We start from the raw sequence: 26,321 nt of genomic DNA, 5'->3' as shown, positions 1-26,321 counted from the left end.
GGGCTTGCTTTCTTTCACAGTATTTCAACTCTAACTCTCTCTATCAGTACCTGAGCGTGGCTGTTGCCAGTACCGCCTGACTGGCCTTCGTAGGATTTTCGAGCGAGATCGTTGCGCCAGTGCCCCTGGACTAGCTCTTGTGTGGGTGGCACATAAAATACACCATTTTGAGTGTGGCCGTTGCCAGTACCGCTTGACTGGCCTTCGTGCGGGTGACACATAAAAGCACCCACTACACTCTCTGAGTGGTTGGCGTTAGGAAGGGCATCCAGCTGTAGAAACTCTGCCAAATCAGATTGTTGGTTGGTGTTGCCATCTGGTTTCACCAGTCCTCAGTCAAATCGTCCAACCCATGCTAGCATGGAAAGCGGACGTTAAACGATGATGATGATGATGATGATGATCTTTGTGCGTGCATGTATGTATATATATATCATCATCGTCGTCGTCATTTAACGTCCACTTTTCATACTGGCATGGCTTGAATGGTTTGACTGAGGACTGGCGAGCCAGATGGCTGCACCAGGCTCCAATCTGATCTGGCAAAGTTTCTACAGCTGGATGCTCTTCCTAACGCCAACTACTCTGAGAGTGTAGTGGGTGCTTTTACGTGCCACTGGCATGAGGGCCAGTCAGGCAGTATTGGCAACGACCATGCTCAAATGGTGTTTTTTACGTGCCACCTGCACAGGAGCCAGTCTGGCGGCACTGGCAATGACCATGCTTGAATGGTGCTGTTTTTGTCAGACTAAAGTATTTTAGTTTTTCAAGCTTTATGTATATTTTTAGTTTATCTTGTTGGTGGGGGCTTAGTGGTAGATGTGGTTGAATTGTGTGGTTTTGTAGCATATACAAAAGCATCAGAGTGACTTGTTTAATTGGGCGAGTAGAAATTTAAAGTTAACAAAACCCACTCGCGACAAGTGTAAATGAGGAATGTCAGTCAACAATGAGGGCATCCAGACGTAAAGCACTGCCTCAGAAAGCTTTCAGCTTGGCAGAGTAGAAAGCGGGTATGTGAATATTAACCTACACAAAAAATTAATGACAAATGAAATGCTTGTTATTGCTAAAAACTCAAAATTGTCGATTGCAGAGGAACTCACGTCGAATATAATAAGGAATTCTTTTTTAAGAATAATTTAGTATGCTGAGCGAGGGAGAGTAATTGAATAGGTCACAACAAACTGAAAGGACTTAAATACAAAAGAAATAAAGCAACAAATTCATCTATCAGCGGGTAGTCATTTTAGCCAATCAGATCCCTTGTAACATAACAAACACCATCCAATCAAACGATGCGATAGTATGACTTTTAATAGCATGCTTACTGAAAACGTGTTTTAGTAGTCGGGGATTGTAATGGCTTGTCGTCGACTCCCGTTCTCTATGTGGTGTGATAGCTTCTTGAATATTTTATCATGAGGCGCGTGTACCAAAATATCGACAAGTACAATGATGGGTAAGTGGCATGTTATATATATATATATATATAAAATAAATGTATAGAATTGCTTGATAAGTTTAATATCTATCACCTCTAATGTACACATTATACTTCTAATATTTATGTCCAAATCCCATTCCTTTTAGGTTTACGAAGATATTTTGTCCTTTTCTTTCATTTTATATTTTCGACTGGTTAGTTTGTTTAGACCAGTGGTTTTCAACGGGGGGTCTCTATGGCCCTTCGGGGCCCTGTAAGATTTTTTTTTTTTTTTTTTTGTAAAATTCATCTGCAATAAATTGATTTTACTTCGACAATACACGAAATATTTTAACAGTTTTGATTTTTATATAATACCTAATAGTATTTAATTATAGAAATTTAATGTGATTTTTTTTAAACATCGAATGGCTATGAGGGACCACCCGAATAAATAGGAGTGAAAAGGGTCCATGTGTCCAAAAAAAAAAATGGTTTGGACAATCCATTTGACAAACTTTTAATTGTTGGAAACTATTAGATCATTCTTCTCTTTCCTGCTGTCTTTTTTTTCTTTCTGTCTCTGTCCGCCAATATTGATTGCATCAGCGTGTATAACAATAATAATGATCACTACTACTACTACTACTACTATATATATATGTGTATATATATATATATATATAATCACAATCAAATTACTAAATAAACAAAAACAAAAATTTATTCGACAAAATTGTCTATTCATTTAATCTTTGTATAAAATTGTAGTAGCTCAGCACTTAATTGAGATTTTAAAAATATAATTGAAGGACTCGTCACATCAGCTGGCATTTTAAACTTCACTGATTGTCAAATGACAACATTCAAACAATGAGTTTACCTAATAATTTAACCAAGTAAATTTAGCTATTATATGAATAATGACTAAATTTACTTGTTGATAATTTATAAACTGTTTACTAGAATAACAATGCTCGTTTTTACAAGTCATTGGGAAAATGGAAGTTAGTTCTGCTGGATGACTGAAGACTTCGTTATTAATACCTGCTTATTATTAGTACCATAGAAACGTGATTGTTTATTTTTACTCATTGTTCTGTACTCAATAGTTCGAGTAAAGTGTTTGAAGTATTTTAGAACCGAGAGACCATTGTAGCGCCTATCATATTGACAATCAGATGACAGTATTTGGGAAAGCAGGGAAATTGAGAACTCTATCATACAAAAATGAACCCACTTAACTGTATAATAATAACACACGGTAGTATAGAATATATCTATAGATTTTTAGAGAGATGTAAACAGCTTACCTTATTTTACAATACCTTCGTTGAAAGAAGATATCGTATATCTATGTATAGGCAGAAACACCTTGTCTTCATACAAACAAGGTGTTTATAGCTGTCTATATATGCACATAGATATACTCAGTAGCACAGGATTGAAAATAACACCCTTTTGTTGCTCTAGCATAATTTATTAGTTCTGTAATCTGTTATTAGCAGACGAGAAATGAGTTGAGGAAATAGGCCAAATTTTGGCCGAAGTTGTCTTGGCAATGTTTTGGCGCTTTTTCGTTTCCGCGGCCCTATTGGAAGTAAAACTATCCCTTGTGGGAAGAGATGATATCTTTTTTTTTTTTCCAAGTGAATAATGAAAGTGATAATTTTAAATAATTGTTCCAAATTCATCATTAGCGGATTTTCACTAACATATTTTCCCCACAACCAGGATAAAGTTGAATGCGATGAAGGCCATTATTTAGAAGAGTTATTGCATCTCCTATATTTACTGTTAATAACTCAAACTCTCTTCCATTAACATTTGATACGCTTGGATGGTTAAGTCCTGCTTCGCTCGCATTAATTACATTAGCTAGAAAAAGAATTCTACTGTCTTGAAATATCTATTCTTTGGTTTATTTGGGGCGCCGATGACAACTATATCATCGGTTTTGCCGCATCAACTGTAGTTCTCGAAATGACGCACGTCCTTATAAATGCAGATGTATGCACACACTCGCTGAAATTAGGGACACGAGTTACGTCGTGGTGCCTTAGAAGTTAGCCCTATATTTGGGGCGTTGAGTCTAAAAATTGTATCGATTTTGCACTGTTGGCCTAATGAATTAATGATACAAAAACGGGAACAATATTACAATTAGACATCAGAATCCCAGTCATTGTAGCTCAAAATGTCTATAGGTCTTCTTTACCAGGGTTTAATCTTGGACTAAACAATAAAAGGTTTTAAACTGGTTATAAAGGGTGTCATTCAAAATCATCGTTTAACGTCTGTCTTCCATGCTGGCATGGGTCTGGTGGTTCATTAGGGCCCTACAAGTCTCTTTTGGCAAGATTTCCATAGCTGAATGCCCTTCTCAATGCCAAGCACATTACAAAGTGCACTGGATGTTTTTTTTTTTTGGCTCCAGCACTAGTGAGGCTGTCATGTAGCTTGTATGACTAAGATCTTCATCTGAGTGGGTCTAGAGTAAAGAGGAAGGTGGCTTTATGCTAGGTGATGAAAGGTTTAAGTATTAAAGAAGGGTTAGAACAGGTTTCTTGCTGTTGAAAAGATACATGGTTTCATGTATTATACAAGAATGGTTGGGGGTAATTGAGGTGGAAGTAGAAAGAGAAGTAAAAATGGTGATAACGGGGCATCAGGGTGAGCTCTCTAAATAGTAGGCCAATAATATTCATTGTGTCAATTTGAGTGAGTGGAGAGGTTTATCAAATTGAATTGTTTTTTTTTCAATATATGATTTCTCTCTCATTAGGTGCATGGTCCTCATTCCTGAAGAGGCAGAAGATATGTGGCATGCTTATAACTTAGTAGCTGTTGGAGATGTTCTCAAATCAACAACTATCCGGTAAGTCTTGTCCTATACACACACTCTGAACATTATTGATCTTTTTAGCACCTCAAAACTCAACATATATCAAGCCATAACTTTCTCTGCACATCTTGGATTGTCAGACCATTACCTTGTCACAACTAGATGCCACATGTTTGTTTTGTTGTTGGCACTCCGTCGCTTACGACGTCGAGGGTTCCAGTTGATCCGATCAACGGAACAGCCTGTTCATAAAATTAACGTACAAATGGCTGAGCACTCCACAGACACGTGTACCCTTAACATAATTCTCGGGGATAATCAACGTGACACAGTGTGACAAGGCTGACCCTTTGAATTACAGGCACAACAGAAACAGGAAGTAAGAGTGAGAGAAAGTTGTGGTGGAAGAGTACAGCAGGGTTCACCACCATCCCCTGCTGGAGCCTCGTGGAGCTTTTTTGCTCAATAAACACTCACAATGCCCGGTCTGGGAATCGAAACCGCGATCCTATGACCACGAGTCCGCTACCCTAACCACTGGACCATTGCGCCTCCACAGCTGCCACATAACCATGTGATATTCAACATTACTCTCCTCATCTCTTATACTCTATGGTATTTCAAGTCAGCCAACTGATTGAAACTTCACCAATTTTGTGCTAATTATCCCTAACATGTGTGCTTCACTCTTAATCCATCAAAAATACATAGCTTTCATAAAACCAGAGTTATTGGAGACCTATTCTCTCTTGTCTTTCACCTGTGGCTCTGCCCTTAGCTTTTGAGAAATTTGGTCATTAGAGCTGTGGCCTTCAACATTAGCAAAGTTTTTGACTGTGTCTGGTACATTGATCCAGATAATACCAGCCTTTATTCTTCACTCAGCTTCCATACCCATGCATCATGCACATGCTACCAAAATATTCCCAGCATTATTGGATATAAATAATTAGCAAAGACAATTTTCCCAGTCATAGCAACAATGAACAACATTGCTCCTGCTGCTGTTGTAGTTGTCTTTGTGGTTGCTTGACTTGCTAGAAATAGCAACTATGGCATGCTCACTTACAGCTGACTTGAGGCTAAATAGCAATAGCATCATCATCATCATTTTATATCTCCTTTCCATGCTGATATGGGTTGGACGGATTGACATGCTCCGAGTCAGTTCTTGTTGAGTACCATTGCCCTTACAGAATCAGAGAATCATGCTTTGTTTGCATATTTCATTTTTGGTTTGGTTTCTATGGCTGGATGCCCTTCCTATCAGCAACCACTTTGTACTGGTTACAATTTGCTGTGGCACCAGCATGAGAGAAGTCATATTCTCAACAAGTGGCAAAGTCCTCAGAAGCAACTTCTCTGCTCTTTCAAACAAGGATTTAATTTTTAATTCTGAAATCAATTAATTTTTCTTAAAGGATTATTGATCATTAAATTACCTTATTTGCTAATCACAGTTTATCAACTCTTTTTAATGATGGTATACATAAAAATACATATAATCTATGGCACACCTTGATGTTTCCATTTAGAATATTCATTTTTTTTTTAAGCATATTATAGGTTTATGTTATAAGTGATGTTATATTTATGTTATAAATATGCGCAGCACTACTACATACAATAACCCCAGAGTTTTGTAAAACTCCAGTTAAAAAAACAAAACATTAACTATGAAAGTGATTCTTATTGTTATTTGATAATAGTCAAGAATTTCAATATTATTTGCAGAAAGGTTCAGAATGAATCTGCAACTGGTAGTGTCAGTGCTAGTAAAGTACGTACTGTACTTACCATTCGGGTAGAAGCTATTGACTTTGACACTCAGGCTTGTGTGTTGCGGGTGAAAGGCCGAAATATTGCAGAAAACCAATATGTGAAGGTAAGGATGTGTTTGTCTTTTTGTTATATCTTTCAGGCTTTACAATTCATCTTAAGGATATGTCATTTCATTTTTCAAACTTTATTCTTCTCTATTTACATGACTTTGCTTAAATAAAGCTGTACGTGCACAGCCTAGATTTCTATTTGTGGCCATGAAAGTTCATAAACAGATTCCAATAAATTGCCTTCAGTCTATTTCTGAGCTACCTCTGCTGTTTGATAAGCAATACATTTTGACTGTCAGTTTCATTAAATGGGAATCGCTTATATTTGAAACAAGATCCCTTCACTTTTGATATTGAATGTTTTGTCAAAATAACTTTTGCAGTGTTTGAAATCTAATTTAGTTAAACCCATATACTATATTTTTGGCAGATGGGAGCTTACCACACACTTGATTTGGAGCTCAACCGCAAGTTTACACTTGAAAAACATTGGGATTCAATCACATTAGAACGCATTGGTAAGTAAAATAGAAAAGGAGAGAAAAAAAGAACCAGTTCATATTATTATAGAAGACAAATGGCTACTAGCTAGTTTTTGTTGATGTCAATTTTTAGAAACTTTTTTAAAAGATGTTTTATAATCTGTATTTGTGGCACTCCATTGGTTATGACAATGAGGATTCCAGTTGATCCAATCAATGGAACAGCCTACTTGTGAAATTAACGTGCAAGTGGCTAAGCACTCCACAGACACGTGTACCCTTAACGTAGTTCTTGGGGAGATTCAGCATGACACAGAGTGTGACAAAGCTGGCCCTTTGAAATACAGATACAACAGAAACAAGAAAAAAGAGTGAGAGAAAGTTGTGGTGAAAGTGTACAGCAGGGTTCGCCACCTCCCCCTGCTAGAGCCTCATGGAGCTTTAGGTGTTTTCGCTCAATAAATACTCACAACGGCCAGTCTGGGAATTGAAAGCGTGATCCTACGTCTGTGAGTCTGCTGCCCTAATCACTGGGCCAATGTACCTCCACATAATCTATATTAATCTTATTAAGGGTTCTAACCACTTGCCTAAGGTCAATGAAAGCTTTGTGAGTGAATTTGGCAGACAGAAACTGAAAGAGGTCCATCATGTGTGTGTGTTTTACTGCCCCTTTTCCATGATATTGCATGATAGTAGTAAGCTAGTGTCACAGTCTGTGAAAGTGGGACTACGTATGGTGAAAAATTACCTCATTTGGAAATGGGTGAGGATTGGTGACGGGATGGGTATCCAGCTGTAGAAAATCTGCCTCAACAAAAATTCCGTATATATCATCATTATCATTTAACATCTGCTTTTCCATGTAATGGATTGGACAGAATTTGTTGGGACAGATTTTTTACAGTTGTATGTCCTTCTTGTCACTTGTTTCCAAGCAATGAAATATTTTCCCATTACTAGATATGTCTTTTTCATGGAAGACTGGAAATGAACAGCCTTGCTTGTATTTTAAGGATACACTTGCATATACATACATCTGAAGGCATATGGCTGAGTAGTTGGGCTGCACTCATGATCACAAGATCATGGTTTTGATTCCCAGACCAGTGGTGTGTTGTGTTCTTGAGCAAGATACTTCATTTTCTGCTGCTCTGGTCTACTCAGCTATAAATGGGTAACCCTGTGATAGACTAGCATTTTGTTAGAGGAAATGTTGGCTTGCTACCTAGTCAGCAGCATGACATTTAAATGCTACTACAATGCTAGGAAGTTTTTTCTGATCATTGGTGTATAACAACTTTCTGATGGACTGGGCAATGCAGTGGTATATATACAGGATATTCAAGCTAAATTTGACTACTTTTTTATGTCTCTGTTTTCAAGAACAGCTTGATGTATTGGTAGACAATCAACAGTGTTGGAGAGCAGAAAGATTCAAGTTGTAGTTGAGAAAAAGTTAGCTGGCATGGAGGGCTGGAAGCCATCTGAATATTGGAAAAGAGTTACTAGCATCATGGTGATTTGCATCAGGTATCAAAATGCTGACATCATGACTGCTACTCAAATGCTGTGAACACTGTAAAGGCTATAAGACATGACATGGACAGCTGCAACAGAGCTATCCATGTCATCTGTTGAAACTATAGCCAGTAGGATGGGACACAGCAGATATTCTGACTGCATTCACGTGTCAGAGTTCATTCAGCAACTACAGGTCTTAGGTCCAATTCACACAACCATTTGAAGCTGCTGAGGCCATGAATGTAACAGCAGGATTTGGCTCCTTGCCATACATCTGGAAAGAGTCGGAAGTAGTTGGAGAATTTCTACAACTTCACCAGCTCCAATTTCTGGCCTCTTAATTCTCCCGACTGAAATCCAATGGATTACTATGAGTTAAGCATGAATGAAAAACACCAACTGTTCTGCCTGCAACACCAAGGCTGAGCTTGAAGTAAAGATTGAGGAGGTGTTCTAAGATCTTCATAGGGACACAGTGAGGAACTCATACACCAGGTTCTGGAGCCGTCTTGAGGCTGTGGTGGAAGCTGAGGGCAGCTACCTTGAGTAAACTGCTATCTCCCAGCTTTAGTCTAGTTGATATATTTTGATTTTTTAAAAATACTTTTATTTTTGGATGGGATATTGTTTTCGTTACTTTTTGTGCCAACTGTAAAATTTAGCCTGGACACTCTGTACACACAGAATTTGATAGACAGAAACTACGGAAGCCTGTTGTGTGTGTGTGCTTGCTTCTCCCCCACCACCACTTGACAACTGGTGTTGGTTTCTTGTAAGTCCTCCATAAAAGAGATTAATAGAATAAGTACCAGACTTTAAAAATTGTAAGTACTTGGATTGATTTGTTTCACTGAACCCTTCTAGACAGTGTCCTAACATGGCTGCAGTCCAGTGACTGAAACCTGTAAAAAAAAAAAACTTAATATAAAGCTTTTAACTATGTTTACTAGATTTCATATTTAAATATTTCTCTAATATATTTCTCTAATATATTTTACAGACACAGCTTGTGATCCAGCTCAAAATGCTGATTTAGCTGCCATTGTGATGCAAGAAGGTCTTGGTCATCTCTGCCTTGTAACATCCAGTATGACTTTAGTAAAGGCCAAGATCGAAACAAACATTCCACGAAAGAGGAAAGGAATGTGTGCCCAACATGACAAGGTTAGCATTCAATATAATTGGGGAAAAAGTGGAAAGGAATAGATAGAGATGTGACCTCCACAAGTCCATGGTAGGTATCCTAAGAGAACAGTAACTCTGAATAAAATTGCTGATACAAGATAGAAAGGATGCATTACTCCTGCTGCAGACATAATCTCCAGTGTTGGTGGTACAATAAAATGTGCATGTTCCACACTGGGAAGTAATTGGTGATAGGAAGGGCATCAAATCATGACATCCTGTTTAATGATAAAGGACCAAGGTGTTGTGGGACATTGTCCAGTTCAGGAGAGTATGAAAAAGCAAGTAAAAAATAATGATGAATATATTCTAGGACTATATTATCTAATGTGTCCTTTTAGATATGATTTGAGTGACATTTGGCTGCTATTTTAGGAAGTTGAGTGATTGTATACAGGCCATTCGATTGGCTCATGATTGGTGTGGACACAATATATTGGTGTGAAATTACCTCAGTATTAGAGTGAGCTATGAGCAGTGGATTGACAGATTACTTGGAGCTTAAGACAAAATGCCATGCAGTATTTAGTAATGGTCCTTCGTGGGTTTGATTGAATGGACTATACTCTTCTCCAAATTTGAGGCTTTGTGTCATCATTGTCATCATCATTTAATATCCAGAGTTTCTATAACCAGATACTCTTCCTGTTGCCCACCCTCACCTGTTTCCTAGCAAGGTAATATTTTCCCATAATCCAGACATGTTTTTCATAGAAGGTAGAAATGAATATCACTCATATGACACTGATGCTTGTTTACCACATGATGTCAAGACAAGATACAAACGTGCATGTATGTGTATATGTGTACAATAGGCTTCTAGATTCTGTCTATCAAATACATCCTCAAGGCTTTGAATAGCCTGAAGTTATAGTAGAAGATACTCACTTAAAGTGTCACACAGTGGGATTAAACCTAAGACTAGGTGGTTAGGAAGCAGGCTTCTTTAACCACACAGTCACGTTTGTGCTTATACATGCCTATCTTTCAAGGGTTTAATGCTGAGAAATTTAACTGCTTTAGAATTTTTAGAAACATTCAGTCACAGTTTCAACCATACTTGAGATTAACTTGAAGCCATTATCAAGTATGCCTTTTATAGTATAGATTCCACTCGTCATCATCATCATCATTTTAAGTCTGTTTTTCCATACTGGCAAGAATTGGATGGTTTGACAGGATCTGGTTGGTTGGAGGATTACATCTTGCTGCAGTGTCTCAGTTTTGGCATGGTTTCTATAACTAGCTAGCCTTTCTAATACCAATCACTTTACGATGTGTACAGGATGCATTTCTTCTTCACTGATTAATTTTTAATCATATGAGGCACATCTTTGAATAATTAACATTTGATAATTCATTTCAAGATTTTCTGTCTATCCATTTATCTTTGCCTACTATTTCTGGTAGGGTTGAGTCCTGAAGCATTCCCTCCATAGGGTTCTATCAGAAGAAACCATCATTAGCATTTCTGGCTGGATTCCCAAACATGACCAACTGAGACTATGGATATTATCCAAAGTCTCACCTCATTCTTGGTCTACCCATAGGTTTCCTGTTGGTTGGTTTGGCTTGAAGAATCCGTCTTGTGATTCTTGAGACATTCTAATTACATGCCCATAGTACTTGAGCTGTAAACATTCAATGTAAAGAAGTAGCGACTGAACCTAGAGAGACTTCCTGATCTCTGATAATTTGTTTCAAAACTTTTGTATTGTTATTTTTGTTTTCATTAGGGTCTTATGAAATTTTATGACCAAATGATCCAGGCTGTTAGAAGACATGTCAACTTTGAAAGTAAGTATTTTGTGTATTTTAGTTTCATAAAGACAAATTTGTTTCGTTGTCATCTACGTCAATCATTTGGTTATTTTTTAGGTTCCTTGCTGAGGATGGTAGTGGTGGTGGGCAATACATTTCTGGGATCTATTTTAAAACGGGGGCGCCAGTATTTTCTTAACGAAACACTTTGAAACTTGGGACACTGGTAGAATGTGTCATATAAAACATCTTTTACTCTTAGTCTTCTTAACAAAAAAAAGGAATTCACAAGTTATTCCATGTTAAAGTTGTCGTATTTCTGTAATTTCAACCAATCACTGACGTCTATTCAGCTCAATAGAGTTACTGCTGGGCGGTCATAAAAATGTTATTCCCTGTGACATATTTCATCCGGTTTAATCGTAATTTATACACATATATTGTTTATATAATAAATTACGCTGTGCGTATCTATGTGTGTAACAATTTTAGAGTTCGGATTCTAGAGTTAGGGTTAGGGTTAGGGTTACAGTTACGGTTAACAGTCTAGTTAGGGTTAGGGGATTAATACGATATACACTGTTACAGCGCTAACTGTTTTCAACTGAATAGACGTCAGTGATTAGTAGAAATTATCGAAATAAGACAATTTTTTACATGAAATAAATTCGAATACAAAAATATTTTTCTGTTCTATAACACAAAATAGATAAGTATATGAAGTTTGAAAGTCTTTCCGTACCAAAAACACTACATAAAACATAAATGAAAACTGGCGCCCCCGTTTTAAAATAGATCCCATTTCTGTTCTAAGACCTGAGCTTATGACTATTGTGATGTATTAATTTTAATTTGTATATTTTTCTTATTTGTCTCATAATGTTTAGGTTGTAGACTTGTTTCCATAAGAAGAAAGGTTTCCTAGTCTTTTGGCAGAGGAAACTAGTTGTTGATTGTTGTGAAGAGATTGATAGAAGTGAAGTATATCCTTCCATCCATTTTCTATGCCCACTATTCCTGGGAGTGCTGTGGAAAGTAGACTCGAGCAACTGTCATTACATGCTCTTGCTAGATTCTCAAGTCTGACCAGCTGAGACTATGTATATTATCCATCCATCTTCTTCATCTAATCCTAGTCTCCTGCTGGTTGGCTTAGCTCGAAGACTCCATCTTCTAATCCTTTCCTGCAACATGCGAATCGCATGTCTGTATTGCTGGAATTGTGACCTCTCAATGCAGAGTTGATTCTTCTGTTAAATAAAGATATTTAGTTATTTTCAAATGCTACAAAATATATTTTCCAAACCTCTACTTTCCAGAGAGAGAAAGAATTAAATGTCTTTTGGTAAAGACTGCTTCAGAATATATGAGCATCATCATCATGTTTGACATTATGCTTGTAAGAATGTTTGAATTATAAGTGAAGTATGCTTGTGAGTGCACAGCAGTAACAGGATAGCTGGTATGGCAGGTTTCATTAGCTAGTGAATGAATCCAATTGTTGAGTGCTGTGCTAGAGAAGACCTGCCCACCACAACAAAAGTGAGATCCTAAAACCAAGGTACCATGTCAAAAAATTGATGTGGGTGCTGGTGCTATGTAAAAAGGACCCAGTACAATCTGTAAGGTGGTTGGTGTTAAGGGCATCTGGCCAGAGAAACCAAGCCAAAACAAACAATGGAACCTGGCGCAGCACCTGGCCTTGCCAGTTCCTGTCAAGCCATCCAACTCATGTCAACATGGAAAACAGACATTAAATGTTGATGATGATCTCTTTGTTGATGTTATTCTCTATCAAAAACCTTTGAATTATCCCTCATTGTCTGGTTTTATAACTAAAGTTAGTAGAATGAGTGATGCTAGTTGAGGGTTGCAAAAGTTTGAGCTGATACATATGAATGATTGAAAAATGGTCTAAAACTACAAAACAAGACAGATTTTCTTGCTTGTATGTTTAAGGACACATGCTGAAAATGCTGTAATTTACTCTAAGTGAACCAAGAGTAAGTTTTTAGCTAGTTTTTCATTATAATCTGATAGTTCTGTTTTGTGAGGTACTTGGTGAGCTCACTAATGCCAATGGCATGGAAAAAGCATCTAGTACAAACTATAAAATGATTAGCATTAGTAAGGGCATCTAGCTGTAGGAACCAGGCCAAAGCTAGAGATCATTGCTACTCACCAGATCCTGTCAAACCATCCAACTCGTGCTGACATGCAAAAAGGATGTTAAATGCTACTGCTGATGATGATAATAGTTTTCAAATTTATTACTTTACTTAATTAGGTAGTCTGTTGGTAGAATCATTACAGCATCAGAAAAATGCTTTGTGGTAATTGTTCCATTTTTTTTACATCCAGACTTCATACGTTGCTGAGGTTAACTTTGCCTTTCATCCTTTTGAAGTCAATGAAATAAAGAACCTGTCAAGTACTGGGGTCAGTAGCATGAAGTAAGACCCGTCCCCAAATTCCAGGCCTTGTGCCTAAATTAGAGACCGTTATTATTATTATTAGCGGTGAGCTGGCAGAATTGTTACCATGCCAGGCAAAATGCTTAGTAGTGTTCTTTCCAGTTTTGCTAAGTTCATATGCCATTGAGATCGACTAGGTTAATAGTTGCGGAAAATCTGTATTTTAATTAAGTATATTATAGTTAATTATTTAATAATTTTTGTGATGTGGTATATGACTTTAATAGCAATCAATAAATGTTCAATAACTTTCTCTCTCTTTTCACTTTATCCCTCAGTTGTGAAGTGTTTGCTAATTGCAAGCCCTGGCTTTGTGAAGGTAAGGGCTCACTCAGTTCCTTTCTTTACTATTCCAATTAACAAATTATTTCAAAATAAAGTAACCACAGCACTTTCAAGCCAATTTTATACAGACAAAGTTAAATATTTGATATTGTCCACTCTGTTGGGTGATTGGTGTTAGGAAGGGCATCCAACTGTAAAAACTGTGCCAAAACAGACACAGAAGTCTGGTGCACTTCTTGCCTGGCCAGTATGGAAGGTGCATGTTAAACGATGATGATGATTGCTTATTTGCTTTTACATGCTTGCCTGGGTTAAACAAATGCATATTATCGAAGCTTTGTTTTATGACCAGATGCCCTTTCTGCTGCTAACTTTTACTAGTTTTTCATTCTGCGAGTCTTTGAAAGCATAGAGCTACTGGACCATTTGTTGATGAGGAAATGCCAGTGTAGGACACTGACCATAGCTCATGCAATCGCAGAATGTAAACATATGGACACACACACACATTTGATGGGCTTTGTATGGTTTGGGTTCAGTCTCATTGTGTGGCCCTTTAAGTAAGTGTCTGCTACCATTGTCCTGGGCCTTGTGAGTGAAATTGTTAGACAGGGATTGTGTAGAAGCCTGTGCTAACATGAAAACTGGACATTAAATGATTAAGATGTGTGTTTGTGTTGCCCCCCCCCTCACTTCCTGCTTGACACCTGGTGTTGTTTGTTTACATCCCTGTAACTTAGTGGTTTGGTACAAGTGCTTGATAGAAGTATTGGGGTGAATTTATTTAGCTAAACCTTTCAAGGCTGTACTCTTGAAGCAAGTAAAAGATAATACACATACACACTAGCACTCTGTCGGTTATGATGATGAGGGTTCTAGTTGATCCAATCAACAGAACTTCCTGCTTGTGAAATTAATATACAAGCGGCTAAGCACTCTATAGACACGCGTACCCTTAATGTAGTTCTCAGGGAGATTCAGCATGACAGTGTTACAATGCTGGCCCTTTGAATTACATGTACAACTCAATTTTGCCAGCTGAGTGGACTGGAGCAAGATGAAATAAAGTGTCTTGCTCAAGGACTCAATACACTGCTGGTAACCAAATGCATGACCTTATCATCATGAGCTGAATGCCGTAACCACTAAGCCATGCACCTTTACACACACGCTCCACAGAGAGGCACAGGCATTACAAAAGATTAAATAAATTTTGTTACTTTTGTTATTGTAGGATCAATTTTTCTCCTACATGTTGGATCAGGCTGTGAAAAATGACTGGAAGGATATTCTGGAGAATAAGTCACGATGTGTTTTGGCACATTCTTCGTCTGGTTTTAAACATTCTCTCAAAGGTATCTCTTTTTCTTTTTTTTCTTCCAAGTTTTCTCCTCCTACATATATCAGTTAAAATAGTAAAATTGGGAGATGATGTAAGACTAGATAGTTCATTATCCATCACTCTATGTCAGTCTTCTGGTTTGTAAGCTCCTGTCAAACCATCCAACCCATGCCAGCAAGGAAAATGGATGTTAAATGGTGATGATGATGACTTACATACTGGTATGGGTATGCTATAAGGTCTCAATTCACTGGCATATCTGGCATATAGAAGTTTCCACACACAGCCAGTCTTTAACTATTATGTTATGGTTTGGTAAAACTATAATAAATAAATATGAAATGTCAACACTCATGCAAGTGTGTGCGCATGCACGGAGAGTGAGAGAGAGAGAGTTTCTGCCACCAAATTCACTGGAAAGGCATTGTTCAACCTAGGACTGTACGTGAAACTATGTGGTTGTGAGATTTGTTGCTTAGCCTAGGGACATAACTATTGATGGTAGAATAATAAGTGGGGAATTGCCCTCTTTACACATAGTGACTAAATGGTCAATTGGAGCAAGTACTATGAAAGCAGGGTAAATGGATTTTATTTTTTGTAACAGAAGTACTGCAAGATCCTTCCATGGCAAACCGGTTGGCAGATACCAAAGCTCTTGGAGAGGTGAAAGCATTGGATGAATTTTACAATATGTTAGTAAACGATCCAGATCGTGCTGTTTATGGGTAAGTAATTTCATGGAAAATCTCCTATAAACTCATTTCTTGATGACACACACTTTATGACTTGGTAATAATTGTAAATGAGTTGGGATGCAGTGACAGATTTGTGCACTTGGCTGTAGTTCTTAACATTCTGAGTTCATATTCCACCTGTCATCTTTCTAGACAAAGGAAATAAGTACAAGTCAAAATTGAACCTGTATGTATATAAACAAATACTTTTTTTCACTCTTTTCTTAAGCCCTGGGTTTCAAAGTTACTGGTTACTTGGTTTCCATGGTGTCTCCCCCAAATGAAGCACTGATCTGTTGCAGAAAGTTTTTAGGGGAAGGGACTAGTCAAATATATATATATATATATATATATATATATATATATATATATATATATAAAATGGACTTCCATACAGTTTTTCATGTACCAAATTCACTCACAAGGCATTAGTCAGTCCAGGGCTATAATAGAAGACATTTGCCCAAGGTGCTGCACACTGGTTTGCAACTACATGATTTCAGGTCCAGTCCTGCTGTGTGGTGCCTTGGGCAAGTGACTTCTACTATGATCCCAGGCCAACCAATGCCTTGTGTGTGGATTTGGTCAACAGAACCCTGTTGTGTGTATGTATATATGTGTGTGTGTGTGTGTTGGTTGGTTTGTTTACATCCCCTGTTACTTGGTTCACCAAAAGAGACCAATAAAATAAATACCAGACTCACAACAGCAACATATTCCTTTGTACACACTTTGTTCAGCATTCTTTTAAAATTTTTAAAATAATAATTTTTTTTTTTTGTTTGAAAGAATGAATTATTCCTTCTGAACTTTCTTGGGGCTTGACTTTCTTCACTGTGACATTCAATCCTGAATTTTACAACATTTAGTGCATGTTATAAAAAAATGTTGAATTTCTGTACTTTGTTACATTGGTGACTCATAGTAATCTGTTTTGAAACATTCATACAATTGTGTGTGTGTGTGTATATATATATATATATATATATATACTTATGCATGCTCACATGCACATGTGGAAATAGATAGTTTAGCAACAGGAAGAGCATCTGGCTATAGAAAATCTGTCTCAACAAATTCTGCCTGGGAAAGTGGATATTAAAACGATTATGTATGTTTATATTATCATTTAACATCCATTTTCCATGTTGGTCAGTTTGACATGATTAGGCAAGCCAGTGTCAGCTTTGGCACATTTTCTGAAGCTGGATGCCCTTACAGCATGTGTTGTGTGTGTGTGTGTGTGTGTGTACTAGTGCTGGGACTGCACAAATGCACTTGTGCAGGTGACATGTAAAAAGCACCCAGCGCACTCTGTAAAGTGGTTGATGTTAGGAAGGGCATCCAATTGTGGAAACCATGCCATAAGAGATAATTGGAGTCTGAACAGCTCTCTGGCTGGCTAGCTCCTGTCAAACCATCCAACCCATGCCAGCATGGAAAATGGACATTAAATGATGATAATGATGAGGGGATATATATGTATATGGATCAAACTGTTTTGATCTATACATGTAACTCCCAGTAACAGATGTGTTAAGTACCCTTTCTTTCATTTGTCCACTTGTGTGTATGTGTGTGTATATATATATATCATCATCATCATCATCATCATTTAACGTCTGCTTTCCATGCTAGTATGGGTTGGACGATTTGAATGAGGACTGGTGAAACCGGATGGCTACACCAGGCTCCAATCTGATTTGGCAGAGTTTCTACAGCTGGATGCCCTTCCTAATGACTGGCTTCTTTCGGTCTTCGTCTACCAAATCTATTCTCAGGGCTTTGGCTGGCCTGGAGCTAAGGTAGGAGATACTTGTCCAAGATGCCATACAGTGGTACTGGACCAAAAATCTCGAGGTTGGGAAGCTAACTTCTAACCACATAGCCAAGCCTGTCCCCCAAGATGAAATAGGTACAACCAGTTTTATTGTAAAGTGGTAATGGATTCCAGATGAATCAAAGTTAATAACAATATTTCAGTCTGGTTATTGTTTCCGAGAAGGGCTGAAGGCAAATAGGCTGCCCCTATTTGCTCTGTTGTAAGGATCTTTATTCCTATCTGCAGAAACAGATGAGGAAACTAGTTCAGTAACATTCACCCTAGAGACACTATAACATAATGACAAGCTGAGGGAACTTCTACATAGTCGCTCAGTCTGCTAGCAATAGTAACAAAATCCTTTCTAATCACATCCTGCGGTCTTAAATTAAGACCACTGAACAATTTTAATTAACCTGCTCAGTAACCTCTCCCACTCCTAAAAATGGCATGGTCACAATTGGAACACTTGATCATCTGTCTACTCAATCAGGATTGACCTGGAAATTAGATAGATTAGTGAAAGAAAAAGAGAGTGAAAATTACATAAAATATACTAATTTACTCATTGTTTCCTTTACCTCTACATGGGCAACTGCAGTGAAGTCTTTGCTTTAGTGTGATCTGATAGGTGGAGTTGTCTCCCATACTTCCCGAGATAATTCAAGTATCACTGTTAAGCATATTTCACCTCTCCTTTACTTCTTTTGGTCATTGGACTGGGGCACTACCTTGAAGAATTTAATGGATCAAATTTTTGATTTATTATTAGTGTTGCTTAATATGTTTTGCTAAAATTCCTGTTTCTTTTCGGATATCATCAGAAAAAGGTAATTAAAATTCATTAAAATGACAGATCTATCAGACTTTCAAAGAGGACAAATTGTTGGTGCTTGTATGACAGGCGCTAGCGTAACGAAAACAGCCGAAATGTTTGGTATATCAAGAAGTACTGTCTCGAAAGTAATGACAGCCTTTGAGAAAGAGGGAAAAACCTCCTCGTTGAAACAAAACTCAGGAAGAAAACCAAAACTTCCAGACAGGGACCGTTGGACTCTTATGTGAATTGTTAGAAAGGATCACAAAAGTACAGCTCCCAAGATTACTGCAGAGCTGAATGATCACCTCGAGAACCCAGTTTCCACAAAAACTGTTCACCAGGAGCTGCACGAAGCCGGATTTCACGGGAGGGCTGTAATCAGAAAACCACGACTTTCAAAAACAAACGTTGAAAAGTGTTTAGAGTGGAGTAAAAACCTACAGATTTGTCCCTAGAGCAGTGGAAGAATGTTATTTTCTGAGACGAGTCATCCTTTACCTTATTTCTGACCACTGGCTGAGTGGAGACAGCCAAAAGAAGCATTTGACCCAGACTGCCTTCTTCCAACTGTTAAACATGGAGGAAGATCTGTGATGATGAGGGTGGGGTGGGGGCTGTATCTTGGAATTCCGCTGGCCCAATGGTTTCCGTTCATGGCAGAATTAATAGTCAAGACTATTTAAGCATTTTATCTGATCAAATTCATCTTATGGTTGCGGAACTGTTTCCGGAGGGAAATTCAATCTTTCTGGATGATAATGCACCAATTCACACAGCTAAAGTTGTTACTGAATGGCATGAGGAACATTCTAGTGAAGTTGAACATCTTATCTGGCCACTACAGTCCCCAGATCTCAATATTATTGAACATTTATGGTGCATTTTAGAAAAACAAGTAAGGAGTCGATATCCTCCACCATCATCACTACAAGAACTGGAGACTGTTTTAGCTGAAGAATGGACAAAAATTCCTTTGGAAACAAGTCAAACTTTGTACAAGTCCATACCTCGTAGAATTCAAGCTGTAATTACTGCCAAAGGAGGTCCTACCCCATATTAAAATTAATTTATTTGAAATTTTAAGGTGTTTCCATTATTTTGTCCAACCCCTGTATACACACACACACACACACACACACACACACACACACACACAGGTGTGGCTGGGTAGTAAGAAGCTTGTTTCCCAACCATATGGTTCTGGATTCAATCCCACTGTATGGCACCTTGGGCAAATGTCTTCTACTATAGCCTCAGGCCAACCAAAGCCTTGTGAGTGGATTTGGTAGATGGAAACTGAAAGAAGCCTGTCATATATATATATATATATATTTGTGTGTCTGTGTTTGTCCTCCTCCACTATTGCTTGACAACCAATGTTGGTGTGTTTATGTCCCCACAACTTAGCATTATTGACATAAAAGACTGATGAAATAAGTACCAAGCTTAAAAAGAGTATTAGGGGTTGATTCATTTGACTAATAATTCTTCAAGGTGGTGCCCCATCCTGGCTGCAATCTAATGACTGAAACAAGTAAAAGATAATATATATATATATATATATATAGTGTGTATGAATGTGCCAAACTGCCACAGTTTCCACCAGTCAAATTTGCTCACAAGGCATTGATTGGCCCAGGGCTAGAATGTATGATCAAAGAGGTTGGTGTTGACCTGTGTTTGGCAAGAAATATTAATTAATAAAATTGATAAAAAGAGTACAGTAAACACTTTTATCAATTTTACTAATTAATATAAGTTCTGTTGATGCAGACTAACCACAGCCTCTTTGGAGTCTGTTTGGTCATATAGTAGAAGACACTTGCTCAAGGTGCCATACAGATGGATTGAACCTGAAATGACGTAGTTGCAAAGCGAGCTTTTTAACCACATGACCATACTGAAACCTTTACATTAATGTTTATAATTAGTTTTTTTTTTTTTTTTTTTGATACTCTGTATTACTTAACTATATTTCTTATACTAACTTGGCATTAAGTGTATACGATATAGATATTTCTATCTTTTATCCATCTCCTCTGTACATCATCAATGTAATAGTCATGTTTCTGTAGTTATTTCCTCAATGTCATCTGTCTTCCTGGTAGCATTTCATGACTTATTATTTCTACTGTTTGACATGTAGGTGTAATAACTCTATCACATACAGCAACATTATTTTTATATATTTCTTGTTTCAGTATAAAGCCTGTTGAAAAGGCATCAGATCTCTTAGCCATAGAAACTTTGATGGTTTCAGACGAGTTGTTCAGGTAAGATCGTTTTCTATTTTGTTGGCTATTAACCTAATTTTATTTTTGTCTTTTTAGTTACAAAACTGTGCTATTCATATCTGGAAAGCACCTGTTTCTCTCCATTAACCATGCTTTAGCCTCTTGTTACCTGGCATAAAGTAACCTCCCTGAATACTGCTCCCTCCTCAGGTGAGAGGTATTGTTTTGCAAGTTACCTCAATAATGCTGGTGCCACATAAGTATCCAGTATATGCTGTGAAGTAGTAGATGTTATGAAAGGCATCCAGTAGTAGGAAATTACACATTGGAGTTTGGTGCAGTCCTGTGGGTCACCAGTTCCTGTTGAACTTGTGCCTACATGGAAAATTGACCTTAAATGATGATGGTGGGTGTTTTTTTTTTGTTTGCAATGTCAAGTCCAATGTAAACTTCTTGGGATTCAGTTAGTTATGACCCCAGAATGTGTGAAACTGATACAAGTTGTAATCTAACATGTCTTCTCACAAATAATGCATTTAAGTATAGGTGCAGGAACGACTGTGTGATTAAGAAGCTTGCATGTCTCAATAACTTAGCATTTCAGCTAAAGAGACCTATAGAGCAAGTATCAGACTTCAAAAAAAAAAAGTAAATAAGTACTGGGCTTGATTTGCTCAGTTTAAATGTTTCAAAGCAGTGCTCCAGCATGGCCACAGTCCAATCACTGAAGCAACTAAAAGAAACTGTGTGTTTAAGAAGTTCACTTTGCAACCATGATTTTGGGTTCAGTCTTACTTCATGTCAGGATGAGTGTCTTCTGCTATAGCTCTTGACTGACCAATATATAGATATATCAGTAGAGATAAACAGACATTAGAAATGATAATGTTGATTTTGACCAGTGTCATTGCAGTGGTTGTATTCAGAACTCAAAGAGCTGGAATAGACACTATGGGACATCTTTCCCAACACTCAAACAGCCAATCCACCACACTCGATGGATGATTTTTTATTGACATGGGATTGTTGTTGGCACTCCGTCAATTACGACGTCGAGGGTTCCAGTTGATCCGATCAACGGAACAGCCTGCTCGTGAAATTAACGTGCAAGTGGCTGAGCACTCCACAGAACACATGTACCCTTAACGTAGTTCTCGGGGAGATTCAGTGTGACAAGGCTGACCCTTTGAATTACAGGCACAACAGAAACAGGAAGTAAGAGTGAGAGAAAGTTGTGGTGAAAGAGTACAGCAGGGTTCGCCACCATCCCTTGCCGGAACCTCGTGGAGCTTTAGGTGTTTTCGCTCAATAAACACTCACAACGCCCGGTCTGGGAATCGAAACCGTGATCCTATGACCGTGAGTCCGCTGCCCTAACCACTGGGCCATTGCGCCTCCACTGACATGGGATAGCCATATATCTTCTCTATAGCAAGACACCTGCTCCTCTCCAGCTGTCATACTCTTGCTTCACAACATCTGGCACAAAGCCACTGCCCTGAATACTGCAGCTTCACTCATTTGAGGGGGATCTTGTCTCGTGAGTTACTTGGTGACCCCTCACTACTGTCAGTATCATGAAAGAAAGGCAACCAATACATCCTGTGAAGTGGTTGGCATTAGGAAAGGTATGCAGTCATGGAAACTTTGCTAAAGTAGACATTGGAGCTCAATGCAAATCTCGGCGTTGTTGGATTCTATCAAACCATCCATCCTGTGCCAGTATTGGAACAAGGACATCAAATGATGAAAAGCAAAGTTTACTTTGGCAGGATTTAAACTCAGAATGTAAGAGAGTCAGAACATTACTGTGGGACATTTTATCTCATGCTCTAATAACTGGCAATTTGTTGTCAGAAACAGTAGGAATACTGTATAATAATTAACTGAGACCAAAATGTGATTTTACGAAAAAGCACCTTATGTTCAAGAAACTACACATTATATACTTACTCCCCCAAAAAATAATGATCAAACAATATATGAAATAAGTAAAATAAGATATGTGTGTGTGTGTGGTGTGAAGAGAGGAATTTTGATATTATAAGTAGGGTACATTTTGGAACAAATGTGAAATGTGTACTAGAAGCTGCAAAAGAAGTTCATAAAACTCATCTTTACTTGTGGTTTACATTGTTCTTTGTAATTGACCTGTATTCTTTAAGCTTCATTTTTGGCTTAAAATCTTTACCAGGAGCAAAATATCCTAACTTAAAAACGTTCATTCCTATAACTGTTACAGTCAAAATATAGGAAATAAAATTTTATTTAAGTTGTATTAAGATTGTCTCCCTTCCTTCCTTTAGATCCAGGGATATTCAAAAGCGACAGCGCTATGTTGCTTTGGTGGATAAAGTAAAAGAAAACGGAGCAGACGTTAAGATCTTTTCTAGTCTGCACGTCTCAGGAGAACGTAAGTGTTGCTTAAAGGTTTTATATTCTCTCTCCACTCCCCCTCTCCACACTTTTACCCTTGATATCAACAGTTTTTGACGGTCTGGTACACAAACCTGGCAAATTTTCTCAACTGTGCGATCCCTGTCTTGCTTTTGGATTAGTGGCTTCTTGTTTAGATTGCACCATTATTGTGATTACGTATGAAGCTCCCTCTGATCCATACCCTAACAATTCTGGTGTCTCCTAGAGCTCAGTTATGTTCCTACATACTTCCTCTTTCATACGTAACAGTGACCTATTTGCTGTCACTTCAAAAGACGCATTTTTATGCTGATAATCCCTTCATTCCCCTCCATCTCCAGCTTAGTGTCATCCACATGCAACCTAGACACCCTTACACCTAATCTACCCCAACTCCATGATCACAGAGACCGCAACGCCATCCTTCAATGGGATTATGCCAGTCTTGTCACTTTCAACACTTGCAAAGACACAATTACTGCACATACGAAGAAAATAACATTGATTCCACCACTGATCCCAACAAGGACTGCGCATATCTACAGCTTTTGTGATTGCCACCAATACTGGACTTTATCATCACATAAAATGCACTCATGCCAATGCCATGTCAAATGCACTTGTGCCAGTGCCACATAACTGTACCCATGCCGATAACATGTAAAAAGTATGCAGCACACTCTGTAAAGTGGTTGGCATTAGGAAGGGCATCCAGCCATAGAAATAGACAAATGGAGCCTGGACAGCTTTCTGACTGGCCAACTCCTATCAAACCGTCCGACCCATGCCAGCACGGTAAAATGGATGTTAAATGAGATGATGGTGAGGAAGTCTTCCAGCAGAAACACATCCTTGGTAGAGCCAAAGATTGCATCACAAAGATTGACCTCCTTCTTTAGAGCTAGAAAATGCTTCAGCTCCCAACAACAACTCTTTACAAAAGTTGGTTCATACCCACCCACCATGGGATGTCTCCCCACATTTGGAATAGTGTTGTTGCAACAAGAAACAGACATCTATGACTGCATTCCAAGGCCATTTCACTGATTGGTTTGAAGTTGCTGCCAAATACTATATATTCTCAAACCTCTGGCCCCTAGATATACTGTATCTTCTTGTCTTTTCCTTATCTACTTCAGTGGCCTCACTTCTCAGAACTGCCTGCTCTTGTACTGCCTCTACTGAAGCACTCTGAACTCATTTTTTCACTTGTCACCCATGTATTCCTACTACCACCATTACCACACATTTGTCCAGTTGTACTTTCTTAGGAAGTACGCCTTCTAGATTTTCACCCTTTACATGTTTTTCCTGCAACTGCTCACCTGGGACTATAACCATGACTGTCTCATGGATATTGAAAGATTTGTAAAGGCCTTGAGCATGATCTTTCCTTCATATAAAACTAATAATAAAAAAGTACATACAAAACAGAAAGAGTTCTCAATAGATTTGGTAGAGTGGTCTGTGTCTCTGTAGGTATTTGTGTGTATATATACAAGCATTTGGATTTGCAAATGAGAGAAATGCATTTAATAGAACTGATTCAGATATTCAAACCATAACACAGTGAAACCATGCAGTCCTCAGATCCTGTTAAACCATCAAACCCATAGTAGCATGGAACTCTGAGTGGTTGGCGTTAGGAAGGGCATCCAGCTGTAGAAACTCTGCCAAATCAGACTGGAGCCTGGTGTTGCCATCCGGTTTCACCAGTCCTCAGTCAAATCGTCCAACCCATGCTAGCATGGAAAGCGGACGTTAAACGATGATGATGATGATGATGATGGTGGTGGTGGTGGTGGTGGTGGTGGTGGTGGTGTGTGTGTCTGTGCATGTGTGTATGGTTATAAAGTTTGCTTTCCAACCACGTTTTGGGTTCCATCCTATTGCACAAGACCCTGGGCTGACCAAAATCTAATAAGTAGATTTGGAAGATGGAAACTGAAAAAAATTCATATATGCATGTGTGTGTCTATGTTTGTGTTTCCATGTCTTGACATGACATAATAGCTATAAAGGAGTGTCACCATCATACAAGCAGTGTCTTTTATTTTCAATCTTCTGTGAAAGTATGTCTGGTCATGAGGAAATATTACCTTACTTGGACAGGAAGGGCATCTGGGTGTAGAAAACCTGCCTTGATAATCTCCATCTGGCACATTCAAGCGTAGAAAAGTGGACATAAAAACGATGCCCTGAATACTGCAGCTTCACTCATTTGAGGGGGATCTTGTCCCGTGAGTTACTTGGTGACCCCTCACTACTGTCAGTATCATGAAAGAAAGGCAACCAATACATCCTGTGAAGTGGTTGGCATTAGGAAAGGTATGCAGTCATGGAAACTTTGCTAAAGTAGACATTGGAGCTCAATGCAAATCTCGGCGTTGTTGGATTCTTTCAAAAAAAAAATCAATGTTTGTGTAATGTCTTTATTGGTATTTCCCTGTCTATAAAATATCCTTTCATTTCATGCCTCTGAAGCTTGGAACAAGGGATTCCTTACATAAAAAACAAGAGTTAGTGACCAGAACATCCAGCTGTACAACGATGCCTAAATATCATAGAAAAACAAAACAAAAGTAAAACAAATGAAGGCACATACAAACTTACATTTTCATATGTGTGTATGTGTACACCCACACACATGTATACACACAAACTTACATTTATATATACACATATGCACATGTATTTTTGTAATAATGCAGTTCTATTTTTGCTTGTAGAGCTTGGTCAACTCACTGGTGTAGCTGCCCTCTTGCGCTACCCCATACCTGAAGAAGATGAGGTTGATGGGGTATCAGACAGTGAAGATTGATGGCAATCAGCTTATACCAAACAGTGCTTCATTATTGCGAATCTGTGGCTGGGATTTGTTTCCATATTGTATGGATCTTCAAATGTCATTGTCAACATTGGACTAAATGCAATGTAAATTCCCTGTATTTTTCCTCAATAATGTTATTGTTCTTTCATTGTTGTGAACTTGTTCTTTTTTTCTACCACTCCAATTCAGAGTTAGCTTTTATGAAAACATCATAGGGGGTAATTTTGTCAAGTAGTTGTTCTTTCAGGAAAGTATACCGAATATGTTCCTAGTCACAGGCATTGCTATGTGGTAAGAAGTTTGC

At 38.1% G+C, this 26,321-nt stretch overlaps 1 protein-coding gene across 1 annotated transcript; it reads left to right on the top strand.

The window, feature by feature from the left end:
- The first annotated feature begins 1,340 nt into the window (after positions 1-1,340).
- LOC106868680 (protein pelota homolog) lies at positions 1,341-26,165 on the top strand. Its single transcript, XM_014914059.3, has 12 exons — positions 1,341-1,462; positions 4,212-4,304; positions 6,006-6,156; positions 6,534-6,621; positions 9,110-9,273; positions 11,031-11,091; positions 13,808-13,848; positions 15,049-15,169; positions 15,764-15,884; positions 20,737-20,808; positions 23,076-23,182; positions 25,917-26,165. Exons 1-12 carry the CDS (start codon positions 1,422-1,424, stop codon positions 26,006-26,008), a joined length of 1,152 nt encoding a protein of 383 aa, XP_014769545.1. The 5' UTR covers positions 1,341-1,421; the 3' UTR covers positions 26,009-26,165.
- Positions 26,166-26,321: the final 156 nt, after the last annotated feature.

This window comes from Octopus bimaculoides, chromosome 2, assembly GCF_046866305.1.
Source record: "Octopus bimaculoides isolate indiv1 chromosome 2, ASM4686630v1, whole genome shotgun sequence".
NCBI classification, from domain to species: Eukaryota; Metazoa; Mollusca; class Cephalopoda; order Octopoda; family Octopodidae; genus Octopus; species Octopus bimaculoides.
This window is presented reverse-complemented; position numbering and strand designations above follow the sequence as displayed.